At 42.7% G+C, this 14,335-nt stretch overlaps 1 protein-coding gene across 4 annotated transcripts in view; it reads left to right on the forward strand.

Annotated features, from left to right (window-relative positions):
• The first annotated feature begins 456 nt into the window (after positions 1–456).
• The window catches only part of RHOT1 (ras homolog family member T1), a 51,649-nt gene continuing 37,770 nt past the window's right edge, over positions 457–14,335 (forward strand). The window contains exons 1-3 of one of the 4 annotated variants that reach the window (XM_081898637.1): positions 457–761; positions 9,804–9,862; positions 11,601–11,682. In XM_081898637.1, coding sequence (XP_081754763.1) covers positions 725–761; positions 9,804–9,862; positions 11,601–11,682 — 178 coding nt within the window. In that variant the 5' untranslated portion in view covers positions 457–724. The remainder of the gene's footprint in view (positions 762–9,803; positions 9,863–11,600; positions 11,683–14,335) is intronic. The other 3 variants (XM_081898639.1, XM_081898638.1, XM_081898640.1) reach the window with 3 other exon arrangements.

Below are 14,335 nucleotides of genomic sequence, written 5' to 3' on the forward strand. Positions count from 1 at the left end.
ATTTTCTTGAGTCAAAATGAGAATACCCCTAAACATTTTTAGAAAAAAAGCATTGGAAAACTGGAGGAAGGTGTGTGTGAGTGACCCTCTTAATTCAGCCTTTGTGTTTCTCTGTAAGAAGAATATTGCAGGCTAGGGAGCCGTTGCACATCCAAATCTCTTCCTATTTCTTCGCACGGGTTACCTCGCTCGTTCAACTGACAACCGGAAGCGCCCCTCTAATCCCCTCGCTCCCGTAACCCTTTGGGTGCAGCTTCCCGCGCCGAATTCATTTCCACTCCCGTCGCGAAAACGAAGCGGGGTACCGCCGCTCTAGGCTCATAGACTTGAAGGCGCCCGACGGCAACATACTGCACAAGGCCTTTCACCATAGAGCTCGGCATGGCTAGAGCGGCAACGCTCCCTCACGGCCTCGGCGGAGGCATTGCGGCGGCCTCCAATGGCGGCCACCGGAAGCTCGGCCCCCTTTTCCTCCTGTCCGCCCTGTCACTCTAGCCCGGCCGCCGGCGCCCCTCCCCATCTCTATGGGCCGCGGAGGGGGGGAAGGTTGCGAGCGGGGCGGCGGAGTCAACGAGGAGCCGGTTGCTGGCTGAGGCGAGAGAGGGCGGGAGGTTTCAGCAGGCCGCGGGGCTCTCCGCCTTCCCCCTTCCCTCCCTTCGGCCTCATGTGAGCGGGGCCCCCGGCTTGCGAGGGCCCGGCGGGAGAGAGAGAGAGGAGCGGGGCGATGAAGAAGGACGTGAGGATCCTGCTGGTGGGAGAACGTGAGTTGAGGGGAGAGGGAAGGTCAAGGCTGTGAGGGGAGGGGGCGCGAGGGGGGGAGGAGGCGCAGGTCAACGGCCGTTTCTCCCCCCCCCCCCATGGCCAGTAAACGGGGAGGGGGCGAAGAAGGGAGGGCGCTGCGGAGTTTGGGGCGCACGTGGCTTTTTTATTTTTCCAAAAATCGTTTTTATGGAAGATTTTTCTGTCTTTCTGGGCAAGGGAAAGGCTTACCTTTCTTAAGAGGGAGTCCAGGAAAACAGGCGCCTGGGACAAACGGGTGTGTGTGTTTTTTTTTTGGGGGGTGGGGATATCTAAAAAGGACGGGAGGTGGGTTGGAAAGAGCACGAAGGGAGGCTGAAGATGCAGAAAAAGAAAGTTTTGCAGGACTCGGGCAAGGAAAGGATGAGGAGAGGCTGGTCAAATGGGCAGTGGGGGGGAGGGAATGATGGCTGAGGAACAGGGCAAAAAGTGGGTGGCACATAAGGAACATGGGCATGGCCGGCGCCCCGTTAAATCAAGTAAATAAGTGAATAAAATACTTAACCCAAAGTAGGAATCGTAGAAAGATGTTGGCGGGTTTTTCTTGGAGTCGAAAGAAAATTTAAAACAACTGCTGTTGAGACATTTCATTCCGAATGTGCTGCATAGAGCCAGACAGAGGAGGATGACAGGTGGGTGTCCTGCCCCCCCCCCAACATAAATCCTGGAAGGAGAGGTAAATAAAACAGTTGCTTTTCAGAGTAGGAAGTTAGGGAATAATTTTCTAACTTTTTTTTTAGTGGTTCACTCTTTGGAATTTACAGGGCCTTAGCACAGCTTCTTTGCGCACAGAAGATTGCAGGTTGAACTCCCAGTATCTTCTGGTACTCCTGGGAGTGGCCCCTGCCTGAAACTCAAGAGTCAGTCAGTGTAGACCAGGCTGGGGAACCTTTAGCCTTCCTCATATTGCTGAACTACAACTCCCATCATCCCTTGCCATTTGCCATTGTTGCTAGGGCTGATGAGAGTTGTAGTTCGGCAATATCCCCTCACCCACCTTCCTGCTCCTGACCTAGGTGGACCAATGGCTTGAATCTGTACAGGGAAGCTTCCTATGTTCCTAAGTGTTTGGGAAGTGAAGTAACCCTTTTACAATCTGTTCTACCCGCTGGGGCGGGGGAAAGACTAGTGTTTCAATTTTTACTTTGGTGTGGTGGGGCATTGTATTTATTTGTGTATTCCAGCGCTTCTTCTGTCTTCATATTCTTGCTGTCAGACCAAGCATCTTCAGTCAGTAGTGTCTTGTGAGGAAGTCTGACAGCAGTAATTCTTCGCAATATTCCTCACCAAGTTTCCTCTCCAATAGGTCAGCTGTCTCACACTGGGAAATATTGCTATAGATAGTCTTTCATTCGTTATTTAAACTTAGCCTTAGCTCAGTCTGTGATTTCTACCTGACACATTACTGACTCATGCTGAATCAAAATGCAGATGGTTATAAAGTTTGTTTGAAAGTGGCAGTCTGTTATGAATATCCCTTCTGCTTAACAGCTGTCTTGAAAATTTGTGATTGATGACTTTTAAAGCAGTTCCACAAACGTATGCAAATAATGTCGTGTTTCCCTGTGATAAAAAATACGTTATCTGCAAAGAATGTATTCTTGTGAAGCTGTATAAGATAAACAGGCAGCCTAACCAGTCCGTAGGCTAAACAGCTACTACCTAATTCAACTTTCCCTTAATGCAAGGATTTCCTGACTAGTGCGCTATTTTAATTTGTTGCTTTTTGTGCTAATTTGTGAAGGATATTGGGAAAGTAAAAAATGGCACAACTATATATGACTTTGACTTACAATCCTCTGCATGTTTTCCAGGAAATAAAGATGTCTGGCATTGTTCTGTGTATTAATGAGTCCAGGGTGTGGGTGGGTGTATTGCCTTTGATTGTGAATTCATTCCTGAAATTTGATTTGAGGGACTAATATCAGGCAGTATTGCCTTCAAATTGCATTGTTTTTTGTAGAATTATTCTTGAATTGTAAAGTTTAGAGTGCTCCTTAGAGCTCTCCTACTGTGATCATGCGTGGGATTTGTAGATATGTAATGGCCTGCAGTATACATGCTCACTTTGATGTTCTGCTGTGGATTCCAGTTACGCTGGATTTCCATAACACATTAAGTTGTACCATGGAAAAGTCAAAACTTGCAGTTCTGCAATAAGCAGGTATATCTTTTGATATTATTTCCCCCTTTTGAATAATATGTATGACATGCAGTACATTCTACCTCTTTCCCCCAGCTCTCCATATGCCCACACCGCATTTAAATATAACTTTAAATTTTTATTTTTATTTTTCATTTTTAATGGCAACAATCTGTACTCATACTGAAGATAATTGAGATTCTGAGTTGTCTTGCTGGATATTTATTTGAATTCATATTGCACTGCTTCTTGACCAGTAGAAGCAGAGATGTAGAGCCCAGTCAGCTGAAGATAGTTGGCGTTTTAAGATTGTGAAAGGGCTGTGGGTGTGTTCCAGTTATTATTATTAAACTATATATGCTGCTTTATGTAGAACATGACGTCTACTTAAAATGAGTTCTGGCATCATTGTATAGATGTGCTCACTTTTGGATGCAGTCAAACCAGGCATCATATTATTTTCTTACAGCTGCTCTTTGGTTTTTGCTTGAGGATTAAAGTCTGCCTTGCCAAAAAGTGTGTGTATTATGTATTTTGAGAACGGCATTACGATACCCTTCCGTCTAGAAAACAGTTTTCCCCCCAATTTCAGTGCAGTTGTAGCTAGTTAAAAGTTTTGAACAAATAAACTTGCCTTCATATAAATGTACAAGCAACCTTTCTTTAAGTGAGACTTTAATGTACGGTTTCACCCCCTAAAGGCACCATTGGATTCAATCCCTGGTGTTTATGGCAGACAGTTATGGGATAACTTTACTTAGTTTAAAGGCAACGGGATTTTGAAATGGAAAAGGAACTGAGATTTACTGGTTGTGTGTGGTATTAAGCCAAATAATTCTTTATTTCACTATTACTGTTTCCTGGATAGAGAAGTTTTTAATGTTTGTTGTTTTATTATGGTTTTAGATTTGTTGGAAGCTGCCCAGAGTGGCTTGGGCAACCCAGTCAGATGGGAGGGGTAAAAATAATAAAATTATGATGATTATTACTGAAATTGAGGTCTTCAGCTATATTACTAATCCAGATTTGCAGGGACACTGGTTTTTTTTGCGTTATGATTGAAATAAGTAGGAGTATGTATGAACTGTTAAAGATGGGTAGTTTTTAATGTTTGATGTTTTATTGTGTTCTTAATATTCTGTTGGGAGCTGTCCAGAGTGGCTGGGGAAACCCAGCCAGATGGGTGGGGTATTAATAATAATAATAATAATAATAATAATAATAATAATAATAAATTACTACTATTATTTAAACAAAACTGACATCAAGAGGAACTTGCCCAACTCTTAGCTACTGTTTTCCCATTGTAAGGAGTTTTAACATCCTATTGTAACAGTTTTGGCTATCAAATACAAAATGAATAGTGTGATTATTTCTAGCAGCAGGGTGACCCTTTTTAGAGGTCCGAGCAAAGGTGCCATATATTAAAAATCATTTTGAATCTCCTGTTAAGATAGTTGCAGTTTTCCATCACTTTCTTCCTATAAGGTCACAAGTAAGAATTCTGCAGATAGCACTCTGGACGGATCATATGCACTTTCAGCACATCAGACCCTTGCATAGCATATAACTTCTATGGTGTTCAGCCAATATTGGCCCTGTATTCACCTGCAGTGCATTACAGATAGGAGCAGTTATGGGGTTGCTGTGGGTGGTGCTGTCTGTCTACAACACGTATGGTTTTTCAGGAACTTATTCCTGTTTTCATACTGAACCTTTAAAAAACAAACAAAGCTTGCTTCACATCTCTGTAACCTGTGATAAGGAGAAACCTCTGTCTGAATACTCAAATGAGTTCAGGCCCCCTGACTTGCACCATGTTTTCATTTCAGGGACCTTCTCTTACTTCTTTTTTGCGATAAAGTCTTTGTTTTGGTGGGGGAAGGGAGAACAAGATGGCCATTAAACTTCAGTAATTTGCAGGAAAACTCCAGAATGCTATTTTAAGTGGCATGATGAAGCAGGCTTTTCTGTCGTACATGAAAACACAAAAAGTAGGTTAAATACCACACCGTCATAAAGCTCTGAGGTGTAACACTAATTGGTATATATAAAGCTGTTTCCCCAGAGTTAAAATAGAATCAAACAAGCAAATTCTCAGTCCAGGTTTAAGAAGTAGTACTGGAGCTCTTCATGCGTAGACAAAAGTGTCCCAAAGTAACAGCCATAAAAGATCACCTGAATTAAAACTGGTGGCATATATCAGCATAGGAGGATTGCCTCAATTATCCCTTGCTTTGCTTTCATCCTCTCCCTCATTTCCCCAAAACCACAGGGAAGCATTCTGAACCAAATAAAAAATAATGCATTATGCAACATAGACAAACTGTGTTTGCCTAATGTTGCAAGCGCTTAAACCTTCTCCAAATCCGGCATAAAGGCTAAAGAAGCACTTTCTACACAGGAGATAATGTCCTATATGATTCTGCTTTTGAGAAAACAAACAGCAAGAGACCCCCCCCCAGCAGCAACAGGTTTTGTATAAAAGATTATTTGGGGGGGGGACAACAGTTAGAATTGCAGAAGTCTTGTTAAGTACTGCTTGTAATTCATCTTGAACACCTGAACACCTTTTGGGCAGAACAGCTAAAACATTTTTTGGGGGGAGAGGAGAGCCATTCAGTTGCCTTCTTTCCCCTACTGATGCACATCTCACTCTGTACCCTTCTGCCCTTCACATTTGCCAGATCATGACTGGAGGGGGTTAAATTTGGTCTTTTGGGGTCTGTGTGTGAGAACCTAGAGGCTTTCTACATAAAACAGAGGCTTCTGTGGCCAACTCCTATCTGGTAGACTCTTGTGCACTTGGCCTAAGTATACATATTATTTTATATCCTGGTGGTTCTCCTACTTTTCCAGTATTCTCTAATAGCCATAGTTGATGCTGAGTTTATTTCTGCAGCTGTGACGCATAGCATTGTTGGTGAACTCCATAAAATTCACACCAAGGCTTCATGACTACATGCTGCATTTGCTTAACTTTTGTACATTGCTGGATTTTGTTGAAATAGTGTTTCTAGAAACAGTAAATGCTACCAGTATAAAGGGAGTTGGGCCCAAAAAGGGAGTAGTAAAAGTTTAGCTGAAGAACTCATCCTGCAAGTATTGTTTAAGGGTAAAGGGACCCCTGACCATTAGGTCCAGTCGTGGCTGACTCTGGGGTTGCAGCGCTCATCTCGCTTTACTGGCTGAGGGAGCAGGCGTACAGCTTCCAGGTCATGTGGCCAGCATGACTAAGCTGCTTCTGGCAAACCAGAGCAATGCACGGAAACGCCGTTTACCTTCCCGCTGAAGCGGTACCTATTTCTCTACTTGCACTTTGATTTGCTTTCGAACTGCTAGGTTGGCAGGAGCAGGGACTGAGCAACAGGAGCTCACCCCATCGTGGGGATTCGAATTGCTGACCCTCTGATTGGCAAGTCCTAGGCTCTGTGGTTTAACCCACTGTGCCACCTGTGTCTCTGCAAGTCTTGTTATCAGCATTCTAAATAGGCCAGGCGTATTTTACACCTGACTATCTGCCACTTTGCAACCAAGTGAAGATGCATGCCTGGGGAACCTTGGATCTGGACTGTTTCACACACTAGCAACACATCCTGTAGAATTCTGGCTGTTCCATTTTATCTGCACAATCAGAATTAATTTCAGGAACCAAAAAGCCATATTGAAAAATGCAACTTTCAAGGCATCTAGCCCCTAAATGGCAGCTAGGTGTTCCGTTTTGGCAACTGTAAGCCTAGCGTAAGGAACCATTTGGCCGTTAGCTCATATATCTGAGTTTCTGACACTGCTTGTTATGTAGGTCTCTGTGGCTCCATGTTCGAAATAAGGAACTACTGATTTGTGAAGAAAGCTCTCTATTCCTGACCTATTATAGTTCACGTTTGCAAATTTAAAGCTGACCTGCTTTCTTTTTTTCCAATAGTCTACCATTTTTCTGTGCTACTTCACCTTTTTTTCAAATTAATGCAGCCTTTTTATTATAGCATCCTTTTTAAAACATGGATCAAATCAAATGTGTTCCAGAAACATGGCGCATTTCCAGGCACAAAATCTGCTCATCCTCTTAGTGTTTCTGATAAGAATAATGTGCTGACCTGACTGAATAAGTACTTCAGAAACTAGCTGCCTTACTTGTCTGGGGATCTAACATCTGGTTCCTAATGGGTGTCTAGGAATTTAATTGAAAGAAATTTGAGAAGATGTAGCTCTGAAGGAGACTGACATTGCTGAAGGAAGGAGAGCAGATTAGGCAGTAGTGTGAGAAGCAGGGGCATTCCCCACGCCTGAAGAGAGAGAGGATCAGATTTTAGGAAAGGGGGGTAGAAATGGTTAAGAAGCAGCAGCAGGGCAGATCTTTATTGGAGACCCGAGGTGGAAAAAGCTGTGTCACCAGGGATGGGGGCAGAGTAATGCCTTTAAAGAAGGGATGTGGAATTTGTAAGCCTCCAAATATTGTTGGACTACAACTCTCATCATCCCTGACTAGTGGGCTTGCTGGGTGGGGCTGATGGAGTCCAACACAGGTTTTCCATCCCTGCTGTGAAACAATGGAGGAGAAGATGCCTCCAAGGCATAGCTCTGCATTTGCCAGCAGTAAGGACAGCTGGAATGGGAGGTTTCAGGCAAAGCTCTGTGTTGTTTGATTTTCATAATTCTATATTGAAAAGTTTATGAATTACTTTGAATTGATTTTGTGGCGATTTTTGTAACCTAATGCTTGGTTCAATAGTACTTTGGGCCAGGATATAATTAACTACCTAACTATCCCTGATACTGTGATCCTAGCCAATCCCAAAACATAATGTAATTGATGCCAAAATTCATTGTGAAGATTTTGCTGAAAGAAGCTTTTATTTAAACTCGAAAGGCAGCATCAGCTGAGAGGCACGTGCTGTAATCTTCTGGCGAAATATCACACAGAGAGGATAAATGTTGGTAATAGAGAAGAATTGCACAAGATTCTTTAGAGGAGAAAGTCCATACTGTACAAAGGTATTACTCCCGAAAGTATTAAAGGTAAAGGGACCCCTGACCATTAGGTCCAGTTGCAGATGACTCTGGGGTTGCGGCATTCATCTTGCTTTATTGGCCGCCGGAGCCGGCATACAGCTTCCGGGTCATGTCACCAGCATGACTAAGCCGCTTCTGGCAAACCAGAGCAGTGCACGGAAACACCCTTTACCTTCCTGCCATAGCGGTACCTATTTATCTACTTGCACTTTGTCGTGCTTTCGAACTGCTTGGTTGGCAGGAGCAGGGACTGAGCAAAGGGAGCTCACCCCGTCGCGGGGATTCGAACTGCCGACCTTCTGATCAGCAAGCCCTAGGCTCTGTGGTTTAACCCACAGTGCCACCCAAAAGTATTATGAAGCTCCAAATATTTGTTGTCTTAAAAATTACGATTCAGTTAAAAGTATAGAAATCATATAAAGGTCAAATGGGCCATGGAGTTGTCTGTGCCTTCTCACTATCACTGTGTTTCCTACACTAAGAACAAAAACTAATAATACAGTGGTACCTCTAGTTGCCAACACGATCTGTTCCTGGGTGCTGTTCGCACCCCGAAAAGTCCGCAACTAGAGCGGTGCTTCTGTGCATGCGCAAAGCGCACAGAACGCTTCTGCACACGCGGTGAAACCCGGAAGTATAGACTTCCGGGTTTGTCACGCTCGCAAGTTGAAAAGAAGCAGCATGAACCTAATGCAACATGAGGTATGGCTGTAATACACCAAGAAATCTGAATTCTGTTACTTGTTTGGATTGTGCAAATTATGCAAGCTGCACAATGCCTTGGTTAGCATGATTCTGAATTTTTAATTTTTAATTAATAACTCTGTTTTTAGCTGGAGAAAGAATGAGCTATCCAGGGCATTGAAGCCCCACCACTGGAAAGCGTATTTTAGAACCCCTTTGCCTTCTGAGACTTCGTCAGGTGGTATCCACATACTTTCAAGCTTATCTTGGAAATTCAAAGACTAAAATACAAGTTGTCTCCCCCCCACACACACTTCGCCATTTCATCAAATGAAGATTGAGATGCTGAGAAAGCTGAATTCTGCACCCAAGCCACATTTCGCCCTTTCTCTGCTTGTGCAAAATGCTACAGAACCAGTTTTGTCCACAGCCCTATTAGACGTCCAGAAACTGGGACTCATCCTGTCCCGGTTGTGTGGAAGTCTTTGTGTTGAAACGTGCATCGTGCATCGTGACATGACAAGGGCTTTCCAAGTACCTGCCTTACTGTCACTTTCTAAAAAGAGTCAAAATTCTGCATGCTTACCCTGGTGTATTTCTCACAGGATTTGTTCAGATTTGGTACTGCTTATTGTTAAAGTTTAACTTTGCACCAAAATATAATAATTTGCCATTCGTTGAAAAGCCATTTACTCCATTCTCTAGTGTTGAAGCAGGCAAAATTTAACTTCTGCAAACCTGAAGACAGGGCTGGTCACTATCCCTGAAGCCAAGTAGACTTCAAAATAGTCACTCAGTAAGACAAACTCTAATTTGTCAATTGTTAAATTAAACTCAGAACTCAGGGAATGCGAGGGTTTTGTTCTTGACAGAGTAGTGTTTGCTTTATACTCAAGCAGGAATGTTTCTTTCTTTCCCCTGTGATGCTCTGTTTATGTGGATTGTGCTAAGGCACCTAGAAATCATCCATGCCCCCTGTTCATTTTATTTTTGTATCTGTCACTTAAAAAGAAGAAGAATCTTTTCTTCAAGCAGGGCTTGTCTACACTACAGATTTGTTGCTGGTCAGTTCAAATAAAACTTCATGACACTCTGGCCGCCTGCCAAAATAAGATGTGTTGTTATGGAAATCCTCTGCTAATTTTTGTGTGTTCAAATTTCACAGCCAGAGTTGGGAAGACGTCACTTATTATGTCTCTTGTCAGTGAAGAATTTCCCGAAGAGGTAAGATGTGTTCATTTCCTGAGCAACAGCACCCTCCAGGTGTTTTGCAGTTTCATGAACAGTTTGCATGATAATCAATAATTCCATTAGGGAAAGTGTTATTTTTTTAAGTCCCATAAAAGAAGTAGAAAAATCATAAAATCAAACAATGCATTATGCAGTTACAGTGGTACCCCTGGGTTACATACGCTCCAGGTTGCATACGCTTCAGGTTACAGACTCCGCTAACCCAGAAATAGTCCTTCAGGCTAAGAATTTGCTTCAGGATGAGAACAGAAAGCGTGCTCCGGCGGCGCGGCAGCAGCAGGAGGCCCCATTACCTAAAGTGGTGCTTCAGGTTAAGAACAGCTTCAGGTTAAGAACAGAGCTCCAGAACGAATTAAGTACTTAACCCGAGGTACCACTGTATTGTTTTTATGGAATTTGAAGGATTGAATCTGGAGATTTGCCCACACAACGCAGTTGTGGCAGAAGCTGACATTTCCCCCAAGGGGCAGATGAACTTTGTTGATGAGGGGGGAGTTGGCATGGAAGACTGAACAGGTAAGGGGCAGGTGGCAGAAAACGAGGCAGAGACACCTTCAGCTCCACTCACGGATGATGATGTGAACAGCCTCTGCCTCCTTTTTTAGCCATCTTCCCCCTGTACTGCAGCCAGTCACAAGGGGAAGGTTGTTTGGGAAGTTCTGAGGATGGGGCAAAAATGTCAGCTTCCACAAGCTCTGTTAGTCAGATACCCAGACCCAACTCTGCTTTTCTTCTCTCTCCTCTGCAAACACCTAAAACTCTAACATAGGTATTAAAATATGTTATAATAAAGATCAGTAGCTGTCGGAAGGATGTTTGCAAACACAAAACAAAATAAAATGCAAAGGACTTTATGCCATTAGGGTGCACTGCTACTGTTTTATGCATTTCAAGTTGATCGTTTGTCTGCTGGCTTTGGCAATCGATTTCATTCACCAGCCTGCACGGTGATACTAGTATAATTCCCATTAGGATAAAATCTGTCAGCATGCTGGGTTGAATGAGCGCCAGTTCACCCAAGCATTTGCTGAACTTTCACTACCCAGCTTTTAGTGATGACTTTTATTGACTGGTTTTTGCTATCATGGATGGGGGTTGCTGATGTAATTTGGTTTTTAAAAAAATGTATCATACTTTGCTGTTTTAATGTGTTTTTGTTCTGATATTTTCTTGTACAGCACCCTGAGATTTCTTCAAAAGAAGGGCAGTATATAAATTCTGTAAATAATAAATTCCATGGTGATATAGAGGTGGTGAAAGACTTGGAAGAGTCACTGACTGGTCTGAGAACAGCATTATTGTGATCCATCCTGTAGCTCATTCCAGACTAATGAAGAAAACAGCCAATATGCTAAATATTTAGTGGGATTTCATAGCTCAGTCCTGTTTATCGTGACGTTCATTGATCAGGGAGATACATAGCAAAAATACTTCAAACTGATTCATAGCTGAAGTTTATGTGTAGAAACCATGAAATGAATTTAAAATATATTGGACTATTCATTACAAAGTGTTCTTTCAAAACCTGGCTTTGGCAAAATATGCAAGTTCTTGGAATTTCCTTGATGGAGGCCGTAAAACCATGCAAGTGTTAAGGAACTGAAATATGTTAGCTAAATTTCCGTTTGCTTCAAAGGTTTCTGATTGTATTTATCAAGTTTTCTTTGGCATTTGGGCTAGTTTCAAGAATGCTTCTTTTTCACAAATGCAGGTTCCTCCACGAGCAGAAGAAATCACCATTCCAGCTGATGTTACCCCAGAGAGAGTGCCAACCCATATAGTAGATTATTCAGGTAATGGATCTGATGATTTGACAGATTTATAAAACGAAAAGGTGGTGGGAGAGTGAGAGAGATCACAATATAATTGACCGACACTATAAAGGAAGATGGTGAAAAGTACATTTACAAGACAGAGAACCAAAGAACCAAGAAACTCCCTCTGCCTATGAACACATAAAAGAGGACACAGGCTCCCTGCCTCTATAGTTCATGCATCCTTCCACTGATAAACTAATATCCCAAACACTCCCATGATCCCCACAAACATCACTTTTCCCCTTATTAACACCCATATAACCCAACAGATGAAAAATGCTCAATTTTTTAGCCAGGGGCTAAAAGGCCTTTATTCAGATGTATGAAAAGATACCTGGCTTAGGTGTACATTTTGTATTGTTATTAAACCCATCTTTAGTTGTGTTTTTTTACTGGTTTTAAAACTCTCTTAGCTGTTTTTATAAATCTCTTTGAAATGTGTTTGGAAGACAGTTCAAAAATTGTTGTTGTTGTTACATAAATGGAAGTAGTCGCTTAGCTACCCTGAAATATGGTCTGTGCTCTTTGGAAGCTGCCTGTACTCATGCGGTAGTTGAGATGGAAGATCTTGGACAGGAAGATTGCTGAGAAGGCTCCTGGCAACTCTTAGAGTATCTTCCAGGTATAGAGTGCCTGGCTGCTTCTCTGCCTGCCTGCAGCTACCAAGGTACCTGGTATTTAAGATGGATGTAATGTACATCTGGCTAGGTGCAGAACTGCATTAGCTTCTGCCAAATACTTGGAGTAAATCAAGTGTGTTTTTTTAATTGGTTGAATAGCAATGCTTCCTATTTGTACATGCACTGTAAACCCTTGTGCTTTATTGAGAGAAGTGGGTGGTATCCAACTAACTCGTTGCATCAGCGCAAGGATTTTCACTAGCGCAACAGAACCCTCCGCCCGGCACGCCCTCCTCAGATCTGCTCTTGAGGTTTGGAAGAACCCTGGGAACAGCTATAGGTGGATGCAGGAGATAAAAGTTACATTGCCCAAGAGGAACATGTTCTTTGGATATCACACAGTGTTTCCATTCTAGCAGTGCTCTGACAACTATATTGTCTCATCACGGGAGTGTTTGAAGTGAGAGAATTTATGGATGAAATCTGGAGAAGTTCAGCTCTCAGCCATCTTAGCAGGATTTCCATCCTTGCTTTTTGTCTGAGTGAAGCAAGCCCTTGTGTTTTTCTTAACTGTTTTGGTGTTCCATTTGTAGGATCATTTGTACTCCGGTAACTATTTGAATAGTGAAATTTAGCAGGTTCTGAAAAGTGTGGAGGATGATGCAAAATTCAAAGCAGCGTGATCCTTCCATGGAAACATCAGAATGAAAGTTGAGGTGCACATGTACAGAGTACCATCCTGTGAGTCAAGGACTAACTTTACGCTCTCCCTTGTTCTCGAGGAGGGCCAGCTGTATATATGTAAATAGAATGGAATAACTTTTTGGCTATAGCTAAAATTCATTATCTGGCTACGTGCGAAAGTGTTCTCAAGCACTGTGGTTAGCTAGTTTTAAAGGTATAGCCCTGCTATAGATAATCACAAGTTTCTGTGTCACAACCCCAAGCAGTACTTGGGGGCCCAGTGTGAGGCTTACAGCCTAGCCAGGATTATGTAGGACTAACTGAGATGCCTTAAAGCTATGGCTTTGCAAATCCCAGTGTCCAAACTTGTTCCAGTTAACCATGCAAACAGAGCTTTTGCCTGACAGTTTTCTTGAACTTGTAAAGTTTTCGGTTGTCTTTCCTATACGGTCATACCTTGTGTTACGAAAGCTTCAGGTTACGTGTTTTCGGGTTGCGGACCGTGGGAAACCCGGAAGTTCCGGAACGGGTTACTTCCGGGTTTTGCCGCTCGCGCATGCACAGAAGCGCTAAATTGCGCCGGCGCTTGTGCAGACACGGCGCTTCAGGGTGCGAACGCTGCGGGTTGCGGACATGCCTCCGTCACAGATTATGTCCGCAACCCGAGGTTCCACTGTACACTTCATTTCCAAAACTCAGTGTCTTGTTCAAGCAAGAAAAACAAGCAATTCTTCCCCATCTGTATCAGCATTGCTCTTAAGATGGTATTCAGGAAAACACATCTTAGAAACTGCTTTGGAGACTGTGCTGCAAGAATTCTTTTCTCTGTGACATTCTTTCCTAATGACAGTATATACTTTTCATTCTCATCTAAATTATTTTCCACTTCCATGTGATTTCCTGTGGGAGCTGAAGGCTAAAGAGCATGTAGCCAAGGATATTTCCATGTTTTTGGATGAAACCACACAGGAAGAGTGCCCCAAGTCTTTATTTTACCAGTGCAATGAAGCTGTGAGATAAAACCATGCACATTTTAAATAGTAAAACTGCCATAAATTCACATATATTCATGGCTGTGTTGGAAAACAGTAGTAAAATTGCTGTTGCTTTCTGAAAAAATCCTCTTGCATAATGTAGCCACAAACATTGTGAAAACTACTAAAGAAAAAAAAATGTAAGAAACCTGGTCTTTGATTAAAGATGGCCTGAGGAGATGATGGTATCTGCTGGAGGCGATATAAAACTTTTTAAGAAAGGTGAATGTGTCAGCTTTAGACAGAATGCATTTTTAACTGAAAACTTGATGCCAGTTGGCAAATGCTTCT

Source organism: Podarcis melisellensis (genome assembly GCF_964234715.1).
Source record: "Podarcis melisellensis genome assembly, chromosome: 2".
NCBI lineage: Eukaryota > Metazoa > Chordata > Lepidosauria > Squamata > Lacertidae > Podarcis > Podarcis melisellensis.